The sequence below is a fragment of the Kwoniella shandongensis genome, chromosome 4, assembly GCF_008629635.2.
Source record: "Kwoniella shandongensis chromosome 4, complete sequence".
NCBI lineage: Eukaryota > Fungi > Basidiomycota > Tremellomycetes > Tremellales > Cryptococcaceae > Kwoniella > Kwoniella shandongensis.
In genome coordinates this window covers 1444582-1466002 of record NC_089290.1, presented here as the reverse complement: position 1 = coordinate 1466002, position 21421 = coordinate 1444582, and the positions used below count along the sequence as shown (strand labels likewise).

Below are 21421 nucleotides of genomic sequence, written 5' to 3'. Positions count from 1 at the left end.
TACTGTTCGTTTCACCCTCCCATCAAGAGTCAACTCGGCCTTCATTCCGCATTACACCAGTTTCCTCCAAACACCAACTCATCAATCAATCATTAACACCCTCGCTTCAGCTCGAGTAACACGCCAACAAACGATCGCCCTACGGGGTCTACCATGAGCCGAAAATGCGGATTCACGAGTTGCTGGAGAATTGTGTCGAGTACATAGCGTATGATGGTATTGTTGGTGAGTGATAATGACCCCCAAAAGTCAAAAATGTGTTTGTGCGGTCGTGCGTTCGAACCTCACCTTGAGAAGAAGGTGAAAAGGTCGCATGTGGAGGTGGTCCACTCTGAACTCGAAGGTCAATGAATTGGACTGCCGGGTTAGAATGGATGTCTCTGGATTATGAGTGGATGGTGTGATTACATGCTGACTACTTTGTTTTCTTTGATTGTGAAGGAACCGACCCCACGCGTCTCATCCAACATCTAGTCAAACTCGACCCATCCCTTGACCATGACTATTTCACTCACATCTGGACGTTGCTTTGTGCGCATCCCCAAATCCAGATTGTCGTCGCCTCCACGCCCATCCTCATCCCAGGTGGCACTACCGAGCTTGGTACAGCTCCTCTCCCTGCCGATTGGGAACCTCCTCAACATGCTATGGCGAACATCGATTTATCGTCATTGTATCGTGAAGGTGTGAAAGGGCGTCAGTTGGCATATATGCTCGCTGGAAAGGAATTCAAGACTGGGAAACAGCTGTTGGATGACAGACGACAAGCGGCCAAGAAGAAGAAGCCCAAGACGACCAAAGTTGAAGTCGGGGAAGAGGATGATGGAGATTTAGAGGGTGTCAAGGCTGAGAATGGACATGGGGGTTATTTGAGAGTCCTGGCTCAAGATGATGGAATGGAGGAGGGTGAAGGGGAGGAGCTGGGAACGGTTCCAACTACGGACTTCAGAGGACTCTCAGCGAAATGGGGAGCAAGACTGAGGATACGGTGTAAAGAAGATGAGATTTACTATCGTCTGACGGGGTCACATCAAAAGGTTGGTTGTTTCATATCTTATCTTCATCGTGCGGTGAACTGATCCTAGTTGCAGATCAACAAAATCACGGCGGTAGTCTTTCACATCCTTCAGCTGACTGCTATGTCCCGAGAGAAAGGTATTACAGCCATCGACTTGGGACCTTTGGTCGGTTCCAGTCAAGGGAGTATGCATTACTTTATGAAGGTGTTGGTGGGCATGGGTCTATGGTAAGTAGTGACTTTTTATGGGGGAAACGTAGGCTCACAGTGATATGTCGTAGTGCCAAAGTCCCCTGCGTCCTTCACGGGTCCATCACCAACCTCTTAGTTTACCACCGTTTTCTAGACCAGAATCCAAACTATCTCGCCCTGACTGGCAAACCGCTTCCGCCTGATGCAGTACTACCACAAGAACTCGAAGCGTCAGGACAACGTGAAACTCAAGGAGTGGATGATGCAGAAGCAGCCGACGAAGAAGACCTCGGCGACGAGCCAGCGGATCCGAACGTGGATGATCCTCGGTCGATGGACGGATGGGGATTCAACTTTGGTCCTTTATCAGAGACAGAGCTCATGGCAGGTCATATAGTCAAACACAGACTATTGAGCATGTTAGATCATCCCATGCTGAAGAATCATCTTCTGGCGACAAGAAATCTTCTTACCCCACTTGTGAGTATAATAATATATGCAACAATGTGAGCGTGCACAATTGCTGACTTTCACGTAGGGATGGTCTGGTCCTACATCAACCAGACATCGACGAGCGGTCATGAGGCAAATCGATGCTTTGGTCTTCGATGGCGTAGTAGAGCGTGTCGCCGTGGGAGAAAGGGAGACCAGCTGTATCCGAATGGTCAAATACAACCCGGACAGATCATTGTCCTCCGCACCACTGGCAACGACACTCAATGACGTCGAAATAGAAGTGGTCGAAGCTGGACATGATCTGGAAGGTTCGTCAATGTGGGCGTAGACCAAGCCGAGTCACCTGCTGACGCCTGCATTGTAGTCATTGCCGCACAGCCGCCATATGCTCCTCCAGGTGGTATACCTATCACCCTGTCTTTGGAATACTTCGTCCTTGAGCTCGTGGCGAAGGCCGGGGCGAACGGGATCACGATCAACGTGAGCTCCCTCCGTTCTAGCGCTCACCACACACATAACTGACGAGCGACTGCAGGAAATATGGTACAATGTCAGCTATATGCAAAAGCGAGGCATTGACTTCGCAGTCATTCGTGCTGACAACGCGCCCATCCCGTCGCACTTGTGGTCCCTGGGAATGTCCTCCACGATGGAGACAATTGGGAAAGAACGTCGTCTGCGTCTGTTCACCACAGAAGCTTATCAAAACCTCATGCTCGCCTCGGGCCAAGAGCTGGAAGGCTACGCAGCCCTCGAACAACCGGAAAACGCAGATCAATGGTCCGATATTTCATACAAGGATTTCTATTCGACTGTTGACCATTACTACCAATACGTTGAGGAGGGCGACTTCGCGATGCCGACGGCCGGTGGTCAGTCTGCTAAAATCAAGGGGAAGAAGATTGCGAAAATTAGGAAGATCAAGAAGATCTTGGCAAGCAACAACAATAACGATAAACAGAACGACGACGATGTGGAGTTGATCAACGTAACGGCTACCGGCAGACCTTTCAAGTATTCAACCGAGAATCAGATCCGGGGTCGGCCACGAAAATACGTTCATGTAGTCGAGGAAGACGGTAAAGTCAATCGAAGGATCATCGGTACGGTATACTCTCGTCCTGATCTTCCTCCCATCTTGATATACATGAAACATCGCGATCTGTTGGTCGAACCGCCCCTAGGTTACGCAGGTATCGGACCGCCTCCACCTCCAAGCGAAGAGGCGATCAACGACGGAAAACCGCCGGAATGGTACTTCAAATTCCCAACACAGCATGCTGCCGCACACTCTGGTACAACTGGACGAGGCAAGAAGAAGGTCAAGAAAGAAAGTCAGAGAGGGAGCGGATCAGATGACAATGCGAATACTCCAAGGCCTTCGAAGGCGAAACAACAAGGGAAGCGAAAGGCCAAAAAGGGAAGTGGAGAGGAGGCGGCGATCACACAACCTGAGGTGCGGAAGTCAAAGAGACAGAGGAAGGAAGTGAAGTACAAAGATGCAGGCGACATGGAGGTGGACGAGCAGGACGTGGTCGCTCCAGAGCAGAACGTTAATGAGGGCGATGCTGCGATCACAGAAGTTGCTCCTGTTGGAGGTGGACCTTCGACTGTGATTCCTTTTGGAGCGGCATCCGTGGAGCCATCCGCGGCGCCTGCCGCCCCCTTGTCCGCTACCGGGAACAATCAGTCCCCAATCACGGCGCAAAAAACTGGTGCCGATGTGTCTGCGGTCGAAATTTCTGGACAAGAACCGAGTTCGGCGGTGGCAGAACCGCTACCTGCCGATATCTCGGTTACGGATCCGCCTCCTATATCGAAGGGACGAGGCAGGGCGAAGCAAGAACCGAAGATCAAGGTAAAGCAAGAAGCCGGTCCAATGCCCAAACGAGGAAGAGGTCGTAAGAGCGCAGCTGCTGAACCTCAAACTGCGGCGCCAGCGGAGACTAGAGTTGCTGTGAGCACTTTTTCGGCAGCCGTACCGTCAACGGCTGTCCCAGCACCTAAGGTTTCGACAGAAGCCGAAGACCAATCATTGCCAGTAGTCGCACCAGCAGTCTCTTCAAACTCTCGTACGCCAGCGCTGAATCAGTCGTCCCATCCGACAGCAGTGGGAGCGGATCAATCTATATCGTTCAATCAGATCCCACTATCGGAAGTTCCGATGGAGACCAGTATCGGATCTATCCTCGTCGAACTCGCAGATTCTGGCCTGCTCGATCGATCACATGAAGCTGGCGCGAACGACATCAATCGAAAAGCAACTGCCTCTACACCTTCACAATCAGGGCAGCCTGCAGTCCAGTCGAGCGCAGTAAGCACGACTGATCGGGCTGTGGATGTCAGCCCAAACACGGCGAAAGCAGCCGAGACATCGGTTGCGTCGAAGCGAACCCGAAAACGCAAAGCTTCACCAGGACCGGAGCTGCCTGTCCCTCCACACAAGCCAACAACGAGAAAGAGAGCGAAAGGGGCCATTGCCAAGGAGTCTGCGGTGGTCGAAGGCGGGTCTGCAACTGAGACCACGCAGCGCAAATCTGCTCCAAGGGCATCGATATTCGACATGAGCTCTCAAAATCTCATGGAAGAGACACCGTTCGAGTTGCCATCAGACATTGTCGGAGCGATTGGCAGAAACAGGTTGTCGGTCACAGTCGACGAATCGCCTCATCAGGGATTGGCCGCGGTAGCAACGGCAGCAGCTAACGAGCCGTTCTTGCATGCAGATGGATCAAAGGAACAGACCGGAAGTGCACTTGACTGGACTCCAGCTAGAGCGCCGACCGCGATAGCCTCGTCATCAACCGCTCCCCCTACGCCGGCCTCTGCCTTACCCCAATCAACTACTGCCTCTATGGCTCCGCCTGCAACTCCTTCCTCGCCACCTGAAACCCCTCGGCGCTTTGACTCAGCTGAGATCTTCGACAGAAGTGAAATCCCCACGTCAGCGGAGAGTTCACGACATCGCTCTGTCGCGGGTACGCCTCTGCGTGAGGTGCAGAGTACGCCACGTCCCTTGTCCCGTCAGACGTCAAAGCTTGCAAGGCAGGAGCAGATCACTGCGAGCGGTGAGTCTCAGTCGCTCTGACACACCTGTTACGCTTCTCTAACGATCTTCTCGCAGGGTCACGAACCCGCATTGATCTTGGTACGATCAGGAGGGCCAACGAACTATACCAATCTCTGGTGGACGCGGGTGGTATCTTGATGAACACCAAGCTGCAGAGCGAGCATCGAGACTGGGCGCACAAACATGCAGGCACCGATCATCCCCATGCGCCAACAGTGGCCTACGGTATGGATCGCAGTCACGTCAAGAAAGTAATTAGCTCCTTACTCAAGGACGGTCGTGTTAAGGAGACCATTGTGACGACCCCAACCCAGACTGGTCGATGGGTCAAAACGATCGTGATATATACTTCGGATCTCTCGGATGAACGTCGACAGGACTACATCAGACACATGTCGGCATCGATGAATCAGATCATTACCCCTCTCAAGAAAGAGCATCGTCGCCCTACCGCAAGTCTACCCAACACGCCGTTCACGGAAATCAGGGGGCCTACACCTCGAACGGCCAGTAAGATGGTTACATACAGACCGAGAAGCGGTTCGCAGACCGAAAGTCATCGTCCTTACTCTGAAACAAGAGCCGCACTTGTGAAGGAAATCAATGTCGTTTCTCAGCTGTATGGATGGAAAGCTGGTCGATGTATCCGAGCTCAGGTCTTGCATCGTGCAATCATCAAAGCTTTCTCGGAGGTCTCGACTTCAATCATATCGACTTCGCCACGGATTTTTGCCCTTCCGCTGCTTTTCGAAGACATCACCGTCGGCGACTGGTTCGCCTGTGTGCTCACACTACAATTCAATGAAGAACTCGAAGAGTGGATGCACGATCCTGCACACCGAGCTCTCAAGGTCAAACAAGTTCCGAAACACTTCAAACCGCCTGGAGGCTTCAGTGGCCATGGTACCAAAACCAAGCTGGCAACGTTGTTGCAGATTTTGATCGCTTTGAAGATCATCTCACCAGTTACGCCAACGGATGCCGCCAACGCGGACCTCTTTGCGGACCAATCGCCGATGGGTCAAGGAGGAGGGTTCAAAATGGCAGAAGCTGGCATGTGGTCAACATACTATCTTGTGCATGACTATGCGCCAGTATACCACATCGCGCTTGATTCTCCGCCATTGCTCGGCCTTGTGCCAACCAAAGACCAAACGGATCTGGACAATCTCTGGCAATCGATCAAAGAAGCGTCATTGGAAGGTCAAGTCGACATCTCCGGCAAGGTCACACATCACATCACACCGGGATTACCGACAACCGCTAGGTTCACGGAGACAGCTGACATTGGGGTCGAATACATGAAGATGCTCCAACATCGAACTCGTTGGAGAGACGAGATACATCTGCTTCAAGTACAGAAGGAGGCCCTCAATGCCGGTATCGATTGGAAGAATGGCCAGAGACTGATCACTACTCGTCAGCAAGTCGAGGATCTGGCGTACGAGTATGCGTTACCGCCGGCATACGTCGAATCGGAGCTCGATCGTCGAGTCGCTTTGGCTCGTGAGAAGTCTGCGCGTCGAGCCGAACGTCTACGAGAAACCGCTATTCGTGCGAGGGAGCGTCAAGAGAGGATCCAAGTCTCTCTCCGAGAGAAACTTGCCGAGCGACAACAAGCTAATCGACGAGAATGGGAAGCCAGAGTCCAATCTGCCGCGGAGAGGAAGGGCGTTCCGTATGTTATGGAGATGTTGGAGTTTGTAAGTAGACAGACGGTGATGTCTACGAGTAGTACGAAGCAGATGGCAATCTCCAATGCGATGCTGGATCATTGGGCAGGAATATGGGATCTGTGTAGAGGAATGAGTGATGCGGAGAGAGAGAAGATGTTGGAAGACAGGAAGAAACAGAATCAAGAGAGGCAGAGGTCGTTGGCACCGAAGTTGAAATGGACCAGGACAAAAGCGGAAAAAAAGAAGGCCCCCAAGGGTAAGTCCAATCTCAATGCAAGATAGTCTTTCTTATAGCTTACAAGAAGGTCTGATCAAAGGCACTTTGGCACAACGCCGAATTCGATCGAAACATAAGTGGACGGCTGAAGATGACGACCTCTTCCTCGACGCCGAAGCTGTCATCCGAGCTCGATCACGGTCGAACGGCTATAAAGGTCGAGTGGCAATGTCTCAATACTATCCAGAAGTTTCGACGCAGACTTTCCTTGCGAGATTGAAGAAAATCGTGTTGCAACCGGGCAAACAGGCGTATCTGGATAGGCTGGAACAAGCTTGGTTCGATGTTTGGACGGATTATCGAGGGACGGCAGAGTTGCCCGACGAGAACGTGGACAGTTCGACAGAGTTTGATCTCAAAAGTCATGTACAGTTTTTGAGGTCAAAAGTCGACAAGAAGTCTTTGTGAGTAATTTACGTTCAAGTTGAGCTGGGTGTCTGATACTGACCTGCATTTGGGCTACCTAGGAAACTACTTGCTGCTTCTACAGACTTTGAAGAAATCGCTCAAGCACCAGATTTACCTCTTGAAGTGTCAAACCTGGTGGCTGAACAAGCGTGGTCCTATGTGAAAGTTGAAGAACATACCTTTGATAACATTGCCGACTCGCTTTCGGCAGAAGAGATCAGGGTGACCCAACTCGCTCATCTGCCGTTGTACAACGAGCAGCCATCGGTCAGGGAAATCAGTCCTTCAGAACAGAGCAGACAGAGGGGTGTCCTGGAGGCTACCTTGAAAGTGAGCACAATTGCTAGAAGGACAGATATGAGGTATGGGGCTGATATGATCGCTGCAGATGATCGTCGGTACACCTTCGAAGATATATGACCCAGTGGAGGGAGATCGCCTGTTGAAGACATGGGGATCGCAGGCCTATGACGTTGCGATCAATGATCTGGTGGAGAAGGGAGTGTTCAAGAAGCAGTACACTTCTGGAAGTACAGCGGGAAGATTCTACGATTTCACACAGCAGTAAGTGGCGCCATGTACAGCTGACGAGTCTATTCTTCTTAAAGTTCAGGTTAATAGCTGACACATGCACACAGGTGGCATCAGCTCAGCGATGGTGCTCTCCCAAACGATCTGGCTTGGGACGCCAGCGGTCTATACCACAAAATCGCCAACGACGAGAATGGTGTCGAATGGCCGTTGGTTGGTAAACCAGGAGAGCTAGCAGCGTTGATGAACATGGTCTCAAATCACGAGGTGAATGAAACCTGCTGGTAAATGTGGAGTATGTGCAGCTGACAATGCCTTTACCCATCAGGTTGACTTTGAGTTCAAGGTCGAAGATTTCCCGACAATCAGCTTTGAGGCCGATCATTACAACACGCGGAAGCTCAGTGAGTTCATGCTTCCATTCACGGATGGAGCGTGTGGCTCATGACTCTCTAGACGACGACGTGTACGAGTTTGATTTCCGAGTGAAACGTCTGGAAGGCACGTCTTCGCGCCATAATGATACAGCACGACCTGATCCCAACGCCGCCAAATCGCTCATTTCATGGGACGTTGACATCAAACCCACTTCCGAAGTACAACAAAACATCACTCAGATCATCGCTGTAGTCACCGCTGCTGGAGCTGAGGGGATCACCAAGCCGGATCTCATTCAAATGTTACGAAGCTCCGCCGCCAGTGTCAATCTGGCTCTCGCCTATCTTGCTTCTCGGCAACCGGAGCGAGAATCCCAAGTGTTCTGGGCGGGCTACGATACCGCTCGTCTTGTATCCCGAGATCATTGGGAGAGCTGGGCCATCAAGACGCGTCTTCGTGATGGAGTCAACGGCGAAGGGGAAGCAAATCCAGGGATTGAAGAAGTCACCTCACCTCGACGCTGGGTTGACCTATATGGTCAATTCATGGAAGGAGAGTGGAATCGCGCTGCCAACGCTGTGATAACTCATGTCGTGACTCGTCCAGGCTTGACAGAGGTGTGTGCATCTATTCTATACGTGCCGAAGCGTGTTGAGCTGACTTGGAAGGGTGCTGGTATAGCGACTCTTACGAGAAAAGATGGAATCGGTCTTGGACAGAATGGAGATGAACGAGATTCTCCACCACCTCGTGGCGAAACGCGTCTTGAAGCGACGTACGATTGGTCCTGATTTGAGTGGGGATGTCTTGCCTCCTGTCGAGGCGATGGACGTGGCGGAGGAAGAAGCAGTAGGGTGGTGGTGTGATATAGAAGGGATGTGGCGATAAGCTTGTAATTATGTACATGAGAAACGAGTCGTGTTGTATATCATTTGGGGGTTTTGGGAGTTATAGCAGAGTAAGTCTGACGACTATATATCATGCACAAATCACAATGTTATGATGACATGCCCTGGCCTGGCCTCGACCGTGGCATTAGTAAAGGAACGTCTCAAACGCGAGGAGGAGGGAACAGAAGATGCGCAGCGGACGTTCCGGGATATTAGGTAAAGGTCAACCCCGGAATGAGGACCCTGAGTCCCGTGCATCACTTTGATCCCCGTTCGTGCGCGAGACCGAGCCTGAGAACAATTCTGTTCTCGCACTGTCACTCATTTGTTGCTATCGTTTCTCACAAAATTGGAGTCTCACCATTTACATCCTTTGTAACAGTAACAATCCATCGACCAATCTATAGTGGTGTGTGAGGAGTTGACAGTCGGTGATACTCGCAGATATTATTACTCTCGGCAGGATTAGAAGAAAGAAAGCAAGTAAAATTTGGTATCGTCTCGCTCGACCTCGGCATCGCTTGCTTGAGGGTACACTCGCTCCATCCCAACCATACTAGATTACGATAGCCCATCATGTCCAACGACACCAACAGCAACACCATCGAAATCATCCCTATGCCAGAGACTACGAGTTCGATTGTGACTATCGACTATATCGATGCAAGCGGAAACTTTTACGTCCCCTCAACGACTTCCACCACTACCTCCAGAACTCATTCGTCTTCCGCGTCCGCGACCGCTTCACCTTCGAGCTGGGTGGTTTACTCTGCTGCTGCAAATCGGTCGCCGTCACCCACATCCACTCCTTCTTTCCAACAGATCGAGAATGGTTCTTCGTACGGAGATGGCAATTCCAATACCAATTTGACTTCCGTCACTTCCGCAGCGTCTGCCGCCGACGTATCTGCTTCTCCATACGTCGGAGAGAAAAAACCAGTATCGACAACGGTTGCTGTCATCGCATCCGTGGGAGTGACTCTGGGTATCGTCGTGATGGTATTAGGATGTTATCTGTATAGGAGAAGGAGGAGGAGATTGAACTACACCCCAGGAGATGGGGAGAAACGTTCCAGGACGGGAAAGGGATGGGGAAAGAGGGAAAGTATCAATACTCCTACACCATTACCTTCATCAACATTTGGACGACAACAACACCCACAACCACAACCACAACCACAACGTATCTTACAAAGAGATATACAAGATGTTGTCGTCTTGCCTATACCCCCACCACCACGAGCAGCAGCAGCTCTCGACCGGCGGGGTCCATTCGGAGATCCTTCTCATCATCTTCCTGGTGTTAGCGTTGCGACGAGTTACTCCGAATCGATATATACGGACAATTCAGAGTTTGACATGTTAGCACAAGACGGATCGAGTTATGCTCGTACCCTATCAACATATAGCGAAGGTGTCAATTCAGAATATTCAGAAAGGGATTTACAAGGTACTTATGTAGCTGTCCCTCCTACAACTGCGAGGCCTAGATTGGAGGTGGATACGAAGACTGAAGCAGGTCCATCGAGTGGAACAGAATGGAGTGGCGGTAGTGGTTCCACCCGTACCCCGACTTCAGGCGGTGCTGGCTTTGGCGGATGGACGAGATTGAACGGCACGATGACTTCTGGAACAACCACAACACGTAATTTACTCTCACCATTCTCGGACCTCCATTCTCAATCCCAATCAAATCCGTCCGCCTCAAACACGTACCAAACTCTTTCTTCGCCAACACCGACATACGACTCGAGACGAGGTGGTGGTGGTGGTGGTGGTGGTGTAGACAGCGGTATTGCCAACTCCCCTTCGACCTCAGTACGATCTTGGAGAACGGAAGATGATGTTCTCATGCGAGGCGACGCGGGTGAAACGCCAAGTAGCGCGCGAAGAGAAGAACAGACAAGAGGAGGGGGGGTACAGCGTGGTTATACGTTTGTGAGACATCGTGATGGTGGTGCGGTCCGCATCTCGAGAGAGGATCAAGATGTAGATGATGAGTCAATAGGAGGACAAAGTACTGAAATACATCTACCACCGACTTATGGCGAGTTGTATCCCCTTGAAGAGCGATAGATAGTTCCGCAATTGCGGGTCGGGTCAGGATGTTACGGATCGATTTGGGACATTTGGGTTCAGTGTATATTGGTTATGTCATCCAGGTATTGTGGTAGTATGCAATTTGTACTCGTTTAAAGCTCGTTCTGTACATGTTCATAGATCTTGTATAAATGGGTCATGAAGAACAACATGCTACTTGTGTTACGTGTATGTATGATGAAAAAAGATGCTATCTAACCCGTGTGTCATGAGATGCTACGTGTATTCGTGATGTGATGTAATTTGATGCGATACAGATAGGCCTCCCCTGCCTTCCTTCCAATGCCACCTCTCGACTTGACATACCTCCATGTCCCCTCAGATCCACTCCCCTCCGCACGCGACGCTACACCACCACGGCCCTACTGACATTCGCTGTCCTCCTGACCGTCTCGAAGATCCTAAACAGACTCAGGACCATATTTCCACCATACAACATCAACGCCAAAAGACTGAGTGCTATACATCCTGCCTGTCTCCTACAGACCTGATGGGTCAACGGCGAATTGATCACTGAGGCGGGTAGCGTGATACCCAACGTTTGGGAGATGGACGAAACGCTAGCGATTGACGATGTGGTTATATTGTTATGTACCGAGAGTTTCGTCAGATCGTTGAGAAGATCCGCATATTCCCTCGCTAGACCGTCGCGCCACCAAGCTCCGCCGGCTGTACATTCCAGAGGAGTCGCGATCAGGTCGTTGATAGCGAGAGACATTGCGCTAGACCATAGCGCGACGAAGAGAAGGTCCAAGCAGACCCATAACATTTTGGATCGAAGACCCCATAATCCGATCGGTTTACCGAAGTATTCTCGATAGATCGCTGTGAGAACGTGGAGGATTGTCAGGCAGGAATAAGCCATGATGAGGGTCGTGGAGGAACCGATGAGACCGGGTAGTCTGAGTTTGATCAAGTCGATTCGAATCACTATTGCGAGACCTATGAGACGCAAACAGCCCACCAAGTCAGCATTCAAGATATCCGTACGCGGCCACATGTACTCACCAAGTGCAGCAACAACGACCGCAAGATTCATGGCCCTGATCCAAATCGTCACCCTCGCATCGAGGAATAACATCCTCTTGTACCTTCTTCTCCAGTCTGAATCCACATTCTTCAACTTTGTCTTCTTCCCGTCCGGTCCTCGCTTTCTCCCACCGAGCGGCCACCAACCTTTCTTCTTCCCTTGTCCAGCTCGAACACTGTCCGTTTTCTCGGTGTCGGTTCCAGTCACACGCGTTTCGGATCTCGTAAGATCCGCAGCGCCATTCTGCGACACACCTAGCTCCTTCCGAGCAGCACCGTTCGCCCAATCGAAACCAGCTTCGCGATCGGTCCCTTCATTCCATGGATACTCATCGGCTCCACCTGTCCGGGTAGATGGCGTGAAACCGAGACCAGAGGGTGTGGGAGGTGCGAGGGCTTGTCGGAATCGTTTCTGTCGTTTCGTTTTCGTTTTCTTCAAGCCCCCATCGGCGTTCACCTTCTTCTTCTCGTCGCTATCGTTGCGTTCGGGGGTCGCACCATTGCCGGTGACTTCCTCGCCAAATGACGCCCTTTTTGGCGTGAAAGGTTCAGGCTCGTTTGGCGCCGACCCATCTTCCTCAGCAGTCGGACTGGGTACTCCAGCTAAACCATCCGCATTCATTCTCGTTGCCTTTCTCGATCTTGACGGTCGCATGCCTCCTGCATCGTTCTCATCGTAATACCCATACAAAGCATCCTGCCAACTACCAGCATGCGGCCAACCGTTGGTGAAGTGTCTCGTCATTGGAGGGGGCAGATTCAATCGAAGCATGTGTGAGGCTTTTCGTCGAGTCTTGGGTCTATCTGGTGGGGATGTCCCGCCGTTTGGCGTTTCGTCGCCATTGTCCATATCTGTGGGCGTACCCGTGCCGGTACCGTCCCCAGAGTCGTCGACGACGACTACAGGGTTGGACAATGTGGATTTTGGTCGAGGCTTCCTTCTGTTCGATGCAGAGGGCACGATCTCTGAATCAGTCAGGATCTCCTGAGGAGCTTCGTCATCGGTGTTGTTTTCACGCTTAAAGAAGCGAGGGAAGGTAGGAGCAGTCAATTGACGTCTTGCCGCACGGCGTGGGGAAATGGGCATGTCCAACGCTGGGACGGGTCCTTCGTCCGACGGTAATCGCGTGCTTACTCCGTCCACGAGCGTAGTCAGACCAGGACTAGGAGCTTCGATGGTCGGTGAGGTCGGCGCTGAAGAGGGTCTGGGAGGTACGGAGACCGTCAGTGAAGGGACTGAATCTTCAGGAGAGGCCCCTGCATCCATCTTGCTGCTTCGACGAAAGAAGTTTTGAGTACCGGTAAATCGGATTGGAGCAGGCTGAAGGAGTCTGTGGGCGCTATTGTTGCTGTTCTGTCGAGTAGGGGAATCGTTACGATGTTTGCCACTCTTACTTGAAGAGCTTGGAGGAACTCCTCCCATGCCATCCTTGTCTCTCGAACTCCGCCTTGAAGAACTAAACACCCCACCACTCGATTTGTTCTTCTCCTTTGGAGTAATCTTCTCCTTCCCGCCTTCCTTGCCCGATTCACCCTCCGTGAGTATACCTTGCTCTATGTCTCTTCCATTCCGATGCAAATTCTTCTGTCGCAGTTTCAACATGCCCTGTTGAGTGAATGTCCACCATGGTGGCTCTTCATCACTTGACAGCTCATCGCTATCGGCACCTGAGCTAGATGAGTCGGAATATCTGACCCATTTACGACGTCGTTTGGGTTGTTCGGAAGTAGCTAAGGGAGGCGAGAGTGGTAGTGGAGTGTGATCAGGTGAAGGTGGTGTTGGTGGTTCATATATTGCCATGGCTACACATTTCACGCCTTGTCAGTCCACTGACCGCTAACTGCATAACACTACCCGATTTCCGTGCACTCACGAGGTACGGTCCTAACCTTCCTACTAGCCGCTGATGCATGTCTAGCGTTATCAGACCTCGGACTCAACGTTCTCATACTTCCTCCATATTCCGACGGCCCACCTCTCGTGTCCGGACTTTTGATTCTAACCGAGCCGTCTGCATCATCCTTCTCTTCACCCTTTACCGAGACACGTCGTCTACTCTCACTTCGTCCTCTCTCCTGCCTGCTGGTATTGTTACTTAAGCCAGCGGCGGCGTCTGGTATTCGACTTGATGAAGATGCTTCGGGACTGCGTTTAGCAGTAGGGGACATCTCGTGAATCCCCTTATGCTACTGTATGTCGCGTGTCGGTTCTTTGAGCTCGATAGCGAGTTCAAATATACAACGTATATGTATGTACAGATAGCAATGCAAATCTTGCCATTCGATGCCGAAAGATGATGATGAGGAAACGAGGATAACTGATGTGAATGTTTGGTTGGTACAGATTCAAGTTCCCGTAAGGCGTAAGGCACTCGTGTTTGAACGAGTCCAGTTGTGATTTGAATTCACTTGAAGCTTGTTGATTCCCGCAAACAAAATCGCAGTATGTCGCGCGCCCAACTCGCAAGAGCCGTTCTACTGTTGTCGGATTCGAGTCGTTGATCTTCGATGAAGAATGAGCAGAGTATACCACTGTTTGGAGGAAGCAGGCAATGAACCAGGTTGTAAATAAACAGTTGTTATTTTATCAACAAAAAAGTGTAAGAAGCAGATGACGCTAAAGGGAGACAACCTCTCACTCAGGGCATACCTCTCCGCCTTTGAGTCCGGCAATGCAGGTGGCGATAGAATCAATGGTCCCTCTCTCGTTTCATCCTAAGCACCATCAGGTAAGATAGATCTGCATGAAAAGTCAGTCGGTCAACTGCTCGGAATAATAAGGTTTGTGTTCTGTCAAAGGTATGCGTCATGTGCTGTGTGCTGTGTACTGACTGTATGCTATGCATTGTATCGCGATGAAGAAATGCGTTGTTCTGTTCACGCATACAAAATTCGGTTCGGTTATTGTGATTTATTGGGTGGCAAATATACTTGTTGCAGTGAATCAGCGGTGCCACATTAACGGGGATATACCTTTGTTACATACATACATACACACACACACCATCATCATCAACTCATCTCCTCGCTGCCCAGTCTATCGCTCGCTCTCTCTACAGCTCGCAGCTGCTATCATTTCATACAGCAATAACAGATCAATCCCTACATCTCTCCTGCCATCCACAACACAAAATCATACATACCAAAACAAACTTTCATTTAGCACTTCGATATTAACTAGATTCCGCCCTCTTGTCCAATATCCAACGATTGATCGGCTCCACATCCCGAAAGCGAAGCGAACACTCAAATTGGCCGATTAATAATAATAACACGCACTCAGCAGCACTCGCTACCTCGAGGTTACAATTCAGTCAATCCATTCAAATTTCTTCACGTCGACTCTCAGCTCGCCGTTTCGAAATCTCATACCAAGCATCAGGTCGTGATCAACTCTTAGCATCTCATGACGTATACATAAGACCAGATCATCAGTTCGGACCAGTGATCGGTGGACATCGATCACGCATCTTGTGTAAAGATGGAGTCGAGAGAAGGGGATGATTCGTCAGGAGGGGGGAGTGGTCGGCCATCCTCATCCGGTAAGCTTGATTCCTTATGTCGTATAGTCACACATCGACCCGACGACACCGAATTCTCGGGAGAATGAGGGAGACATGACGCTGTTGTTCCCTTGTTCATGTCGGACGAAGTTGTCGTCGATTACGGCTTGCTACTACCAAAGGGTCCACGTGGAAATCCATGTATAGACTGTTTGATGGCGGCTAGATAACCTGTGTATAAAGGATGACCGCTAACTCCCTTTACAGGAGGATCGTCGACCACCAGCCCGAATCCCAACGATTCAGGAGGTCTGATGTCACCCCCTCCTCCACCACCCGACTTCAATCCTCCGGCAGACTTCCCTCTCGATTCTCCTGCTGCTAGCATCTCCCCACCTCCAGGCAGTACTACGAACTCTCCCACTACCTTCAGTGCGTTCTCGCGGCCCTACGATCCACCGCCCATAGCACCCCCTTCGCATCCTCAAATCACCTCTCCGACCGGTCTGCAACGTCCTGGTTTCCCCTCAATCAATCGAATTTCGAGCGATTCCATCAATACCCCGGGTTCAGGGAACAGTTCTATATCTTCCAACCAATCTGAAGGTGGGGAACATCTAGCTGAGGCGAGGGAGAAACTGCTATCGGAGAGTTCGACCTCCACGCCCGCCCTCATGAGGAGTAGGAGTAATTCGGTTTCAGGATCAGGAAACGAAGGCTTCAAGATGAGCTTGATCAGTGCGACTCCTCCATCCGAACCGATCTTTCGCGACATTGACAAGGAGCTAGGAGAATTGGAGGCGCTGGAAAGAGCAGGATCGAGTAGGTCGAGACGATTGAGTTCCGGTGTCTTGGAGGAACTGGAGAACGAGCAGGACCTGCCAATTGAGCATGCCTGGGACAGTGTTGTAAGTTGCATCTTCATTATACTCTAACTTGATCTAATCGCTGGGCGTTGCAGTGGCCGGCACCTGGGTCTAATCATCGGAACGCGCCTCCGGAGCCTCTTCCGTCACGCTTCCCGATCGCTCCTGTCTCACCGTTCGTCACCCCCTCCTTTTCTCCTGCGATCATACCGATCTCGAACAACCCAGCGAATAGTCGCAAACCTCCCTCGCCGATCATTAACCCACATGACCCGGTCTCCCCAAATCGAGGAGGTTCATCGCCGATTCCTGGCGGTGCCATACCTTTCCGTTTTTCCCCCAGAGCTGGACCGTCGTCCCCAGTCAACGAGACCTTATATCATCCACATGAAATGTTTCAAAGCGGTCGGAGACAGTCTATCACCTCTGATGTCCCACTTCTGGCTCATTCTCCACCAGGTGCCGGGCCCATGTCAATCGGTCTCTCCAGACACAGCAGATCTTTGTCGAATTCATCGGCGTCCAACTCTATTGGCTCGAATAGTCCTCAAGGGCGGCTGAACTTTGAAAAAACGCAACAACGAATCTCTTCGTTGAATCGGAGCCCTCCTAAAAGTCCGATGAAACGACCTACTAAGTTGTCTTCGGAGGTTGGTCGACCTGCTAGTCCGGTGCAGTCGTCGTCTCCACCACCAATTCCCGATCCGGAGCTTCCAGCTGCTGCTCCCCCAAATAGACCGATGAACACTGCCGCTTCGCCGCCGGTCTCTGCGTTGACAAAAGGACGGCCACGAGGACACAGCCTTTCCGCTGTCATGTCATCACAACCCTTCGCTCTGGACCCCCCGGAGGCGGGACCATCAGACTACTACAAGACATCACCGACGAAATCAGCTCGTTCACCTAAGCAAGATGATGACCCGTCTGCCTTGGGATCATCCTCCTCATTACCGCCGATCGCACTCCCTCCACCAGTTGCTCCACCCGTACCTATCAATTTCGACCCGGACACGCGACCTGAAGTCCAGACGTTCCCACCCCTGGGTCACCGGTCGCCTTCGCCACCACTCTTTGCGCCACTTGCTCGCCCGGCCAACCTTCGTCGTGCTCTGTCAGATTATGACACCAAGAGTCGGTCGACCGTGCCTCCTTCATTTCACCGTACTCTCAGCATCACAGCCGAATTGGACAAGTCTCCAAATGCAGATAAAAGATCATCTGACCAGTCTCAAGGCAGCAGCTACCATTTTGACTCTGCAGATCCGACGAGGAGTCCGAGAAGGTCGCCTCGAGCTCTACCTTTCTCGACTGTTCCGACGAGTAGCATCCCAGATCTCGAGTCAGAGGACAGCTCGTGGAGTTCATCGAATAGGCCGCCGGTCCACGCCTTGCAGATGCCTGAGACACCTTTCTGGCCTGGTGCGAACGGAGAAAACGCGTTCATGGACGAAGAGGACTTTGTTGACGAAGGCGATGTCTTACCTCAAGGAGAAACACACATGGATGTCACCTTCGATGACGAGGGCTTGAACACTCTGGAAAGAATTTTCTTACTCAGCAAGAGCGAATACCCTTTCCATCGTGCTTACGTAGCTCGAGTGCTTGGTGATCTACTCAACGATGTCGACCCCTGCGAATCGGTCGAATATGTCTTGCCCTTGTTGAGCGGATTCTCAATGGATGACGACGAGTCGGTCAAAGAAGCTTTTGCGTCAGAGCTACACCGGATATTGTGGTATTTCTATTCGACCTGCAAGCTTTCCGTGGATGATGGTGAGGGAGGAGTCGAAGTGATTGAGGAACCAGACGAGACTGTGCGGACTTTGGATCGACCGGCTGAGCCACGAAAGGAAACGATGACCATTACCTCCGAGGGGATGAACGTTGTGCCAAAGCCAACTCCGCAAGAGATCGCAGAGAATGCCATGCCAATAATTGGCTCGAGTTCTTCGATCAGCCCGCTCAGCGTTGGACCGTCGAGTAGCATCAGTAGTAGCTCCAGTCGCACGCGGCCTGGATCCACCAACTTTTCCCCGGCTGCCGATGACTCAATCGACGTTAGTACACCCAATTCATCTTTATCGACTTCATCGCAGGAGACGGCCTATAGTCCAGGATTGTTCATCAAGCCTCACACGGACGACGATTTCGGAGAAACCGGTTACACCAAAGATTCTGGGATATTGGTGGACCGACCAGTCTTATCCGTCAGTTTCTTTACGCCACTGGTGGGATCTCTGCTGTTGAACCAAAACCCAGTGATCTCAGAGTCAGTGCGCAATGGCGTCGTGGCTGTCTTGGGACGATTGAGGGGTCATGGTGAGATCACACTGGAAACGTGGGGTCAAGCTGCATTGCAACCTGAACCGGACGAGAGACGATCGTTTGCGACTCAAACCGGACCGCATCAACACGACCTTCGCCCGTTCACGTCGGAAGCGAAATCGGTGGTCGAACATGAGCTGCTCCAAGGTATCATCATCGGTATGGGTCAACTATCTACGGAGATGCCTGAACTGCTCTTAGAAGGTTCCGATGTCGCCGATGAGGAGTTGCGTGATCAAGAAGCTTTCCATTTACAGCTCGTTCAAGAAGCCACGGCTGGACGCGCGACCTCGATGAATCTGATTGGCTCAGTCTGCGAGTTCTATGAGAGCGAGGAGATTGTTCAACATGGATTCTTTGACGAGGTCCTGGCAGCGGGTGATGGAGATGTCCCAGTCCGAGCAGAGGCTGCGGTAGCCATGTCCTGTCTGGCCAAGATGGCTCCCGTCGAGCAGGTTTATCAGATGGTGAGCCATTAGTAGATGACTTCCATCCCAAAATTAGATGCTCATGAAGTACCGCTTCTAGTTACCACTATTCGAGTATTTCTGCGAGGACGAGAACGACCATGTCAAGCAATCCGCTTGTCTTTCGCTTCCTGCCCTTTGTCGACGTATCGAATCTCTAGATTACCGCCGCTCCTTCGCTATCAAAGCCGTTCAGACCCTTACAGCTTGTACCGAGGATGTTCGTTGTGCTGCACTTGAAATGCTTGGAGAAGTCATACACATTTTTCACGAAGACCCGAGGGGTCCGCCTCCCGAGTTGCTCGATGTGTACACGGATGACTCAGAAGTAATGGATGGCGAGAGAGATTCGGATTGGGACGTGGTAGCCATGTTCAACGTGAGTTACCCTTCATCGATATGTTTGGGCTCGGTAGCAGATCCTGACATCCTTGTTCAGTTCCCTGGGGTTTGTCTTACGCTTGGTTCTGACCGTTGGTCCGAGATCCGGGACCTTTTCGTTCGTCTTCAAGCACGCGCCGGCGACAAAGTTACACGCACTACTGCGTCCTGTTTGCACGAGCTAGCCAAGATCCTTCGCCCCGATCAGGTCGTACAAGATCTTCTGCCAGTGTACCGTAATCTGTTAGAAGATACAGAAGAGATACGTGAACGGATCTATGAACATGTCAACGTCGTCATCGCTTCCGTCCCCCAAGATATCGGATGGGAGCTTTTCGATCACCTCGCGACAGGATGGAAGGCTGGTACCTTGGGCGGATGGAGAGCGCGGGAGAAATTGGCGCTCCACATATCGAGCTTCCTCGAGACTTTCCATGGAGGGCACGAGGTGGACGAAGTCCTTGAGATGATGCGAGATGCTTTATTGGATCCTTTTGCTGCGGTGAGAGATGCGGCAACCAAAGGAGTGAGTAGCACGGCTTTGATTACTCGAATATATCAGAACTGACATCGTCATACAGATTCCAAAGGCGTACGAAGTGCTTGGTTCTGATTCGAAAATCGCGAAGAAATTCCGAGACATACTGCTTGATCTTGGCGACGCATCTTCGTTCAAGCAGCGTCTTACATTTGTTCGATGTCTTCGTGAATTTGTCAAACCGCCTCCGAACCGATCGGCCTTTGAGGACTTTTTCTTACCCGTTCTTCCTCGATTATCACAAGATGTTGTCGATGTCCGACTTGGTCTCGCTCAAATCATTGCCGATCTGTTTGTTGTTGGAGCGTATTATTCCGAGGTGGCAAGCAATGTGCCTAGGATGATTGAACGTTTAGCCGATGCTTTGTCGCAAGACGATGCGGTGGACGTGAGGGATACCGTGAAGAAGGTGGATCTCGAAAGGATTGGGAAAGGTAAAGGTGTTCCATACGAGGTTCAACCGGCGGATCGTCCAGACAGATCAAAGAAACCAGGGGACAATTCGACGAGTCTTTCGCCAACAATCTCAAGAAAGCCGTTCACTGGCGGTATGGAAGCTTCTGCCTCTTCATCGACTGGAGGGGGGGCAGCGGCAGCAGCGGAATCTGCCAGAGCTTCCGCTTCGGCCGCATCGAACGCATCTTCGAACGAATCAGACTCTGAGGACGAATCATCTGCGGCAAAGAAGACACCTTCGCATCGTTCTCCTTCCAAGGGTAGATCTAAATTCGGTTCAACGAATAAAGAGTTGACGCCAACATTGAAGTCTCGAACGAAACAACAAGAACCATCGACCTTGAGGTCTGGGTCTGGGAGTGGTACCCCGACGAAAGCGGTATCTGAGAGTTTTGATGAAGGATCGCACACGAGCGAGATCCATTCTAATTCGACTCATCCCCTTTCATCGCCATCTATTACTCTTCGGAGACCGAGTGATGGACCATCAACAAAAGTGGGATCGTCCTTTTCGCAACTTGGCGCATTGAGTGGATCTGACGAAGGGAGCGGGGACGTTACGCCCACACCGTACGTTCCGAAGGGTGATGAAGAAGGAGAAGGCAAGGAGAAGACTAGAAGTGCGGTGAGAGAGGATCCGTTCTCGGTTCAATTTGGAAGAGCAACCGAAGCGGAAGAGTAAGATGTGGTATAGCAAGGCTTCACTGATACTGGATCAAGGGCTTGAGCCACAAGGAGGAAAGGACAGACTAGACGGCGGAGACGGACGAGATGGAAGAAGAGGCTTAGTCGTAGTCAAAGTGTATCGATATTATATTCCGATTCTGATAGACCGAAACACACCCCGCATCATACACCAT

The 21421-nt window shown here is 51.3% G+C and overlaps 4 protein-coding genes across 4 annotated transcripts; 3 read left to right on the top strand and 1 right to left on the bottom strand.

Moving 5' to 3' along the window:
- Positions 1-164: 164 nt before the first annotated feature.
- Positions 165-8894, top strand: CI109_102564 (uncharacterized protein; the record flags this gene model as incomplete). Its single annotated transcript, XM_032006945.1, has 15 exons — positions 165-225; positions 442-1037; positions 1092-1246; positions 1300-1690; positions 1749-1974; positions 2031-2146; positions 2202-4734; positions 4791-6668; positions 6730-7093; positions 7157-7427; positions 7486-7661; positions 7736-7895; positions 7957-8032; positions 8085-8623; positions 8688-8894. The coding sequence occupies 15 exons, from the start codon at positions 165-167 to the stop codon at positions 8892-8894; spliced, it is 7749 nt and encodes a 2582-aa protein (XP_031858726.1).
- A 578-nt stretch (positions 8895-9472) lies between these two features.
- Positions 9473-10972, top strand: CI109_102563 (uncharacterized protein; the record flags this gene model as incomplete). The annotated part of the gene is made up of 1 exon (XM_032006946.1): positions 9473-10972. The coding sequence occupies one exon, from the start codon at positions 9473-9475 to the stop codon at positions 10970-10972; it is 1500 nt and encodes a 499-aa protein (XP_031858727.1).
- Positions 10973-11342: 370 nt separating this feature from the next.
- Positions 11343-14194, bottom strand: CI109_102562 (uncharacterized protein; the record flags this gene model as incomplete). Its single annotated transcript, XM_032006947.1, has 3 exons — positions 11343-11938; positions 12005-13828; positions 13900-14194. The coding sequence occupies 3 exons, from the start codon at positions 14192-14194 to the stop codon at positions 11343-11345; spliced, it is 2715 nt and encodes a 904-aa protein (XP_031858728.1).
- A 1312-nt stretch (positions 14195-15506) lies between these two features.
- CI109_102561 (uncharacterized protein) lies at positions 15507-21243 on the top strand (the record flags this gene model as incomplete). Its single annotated transcript, XM_032006948.1, has 6 exons — positions 15507-15567; positions 15796-16436; positions 16490-19186; positions 19248-19565; positions 19626-20093; positions 20149-21243. 6 exons carry the CDS (start codon positions 15507-15509, stop codon positions 21241-21243), a joined length of 5280 nt encoding a protein of 1759 aa, XP_031858729.1.
- Between the last annotated feature and the right edge of the window lie 178 nt (positions 21244-21421).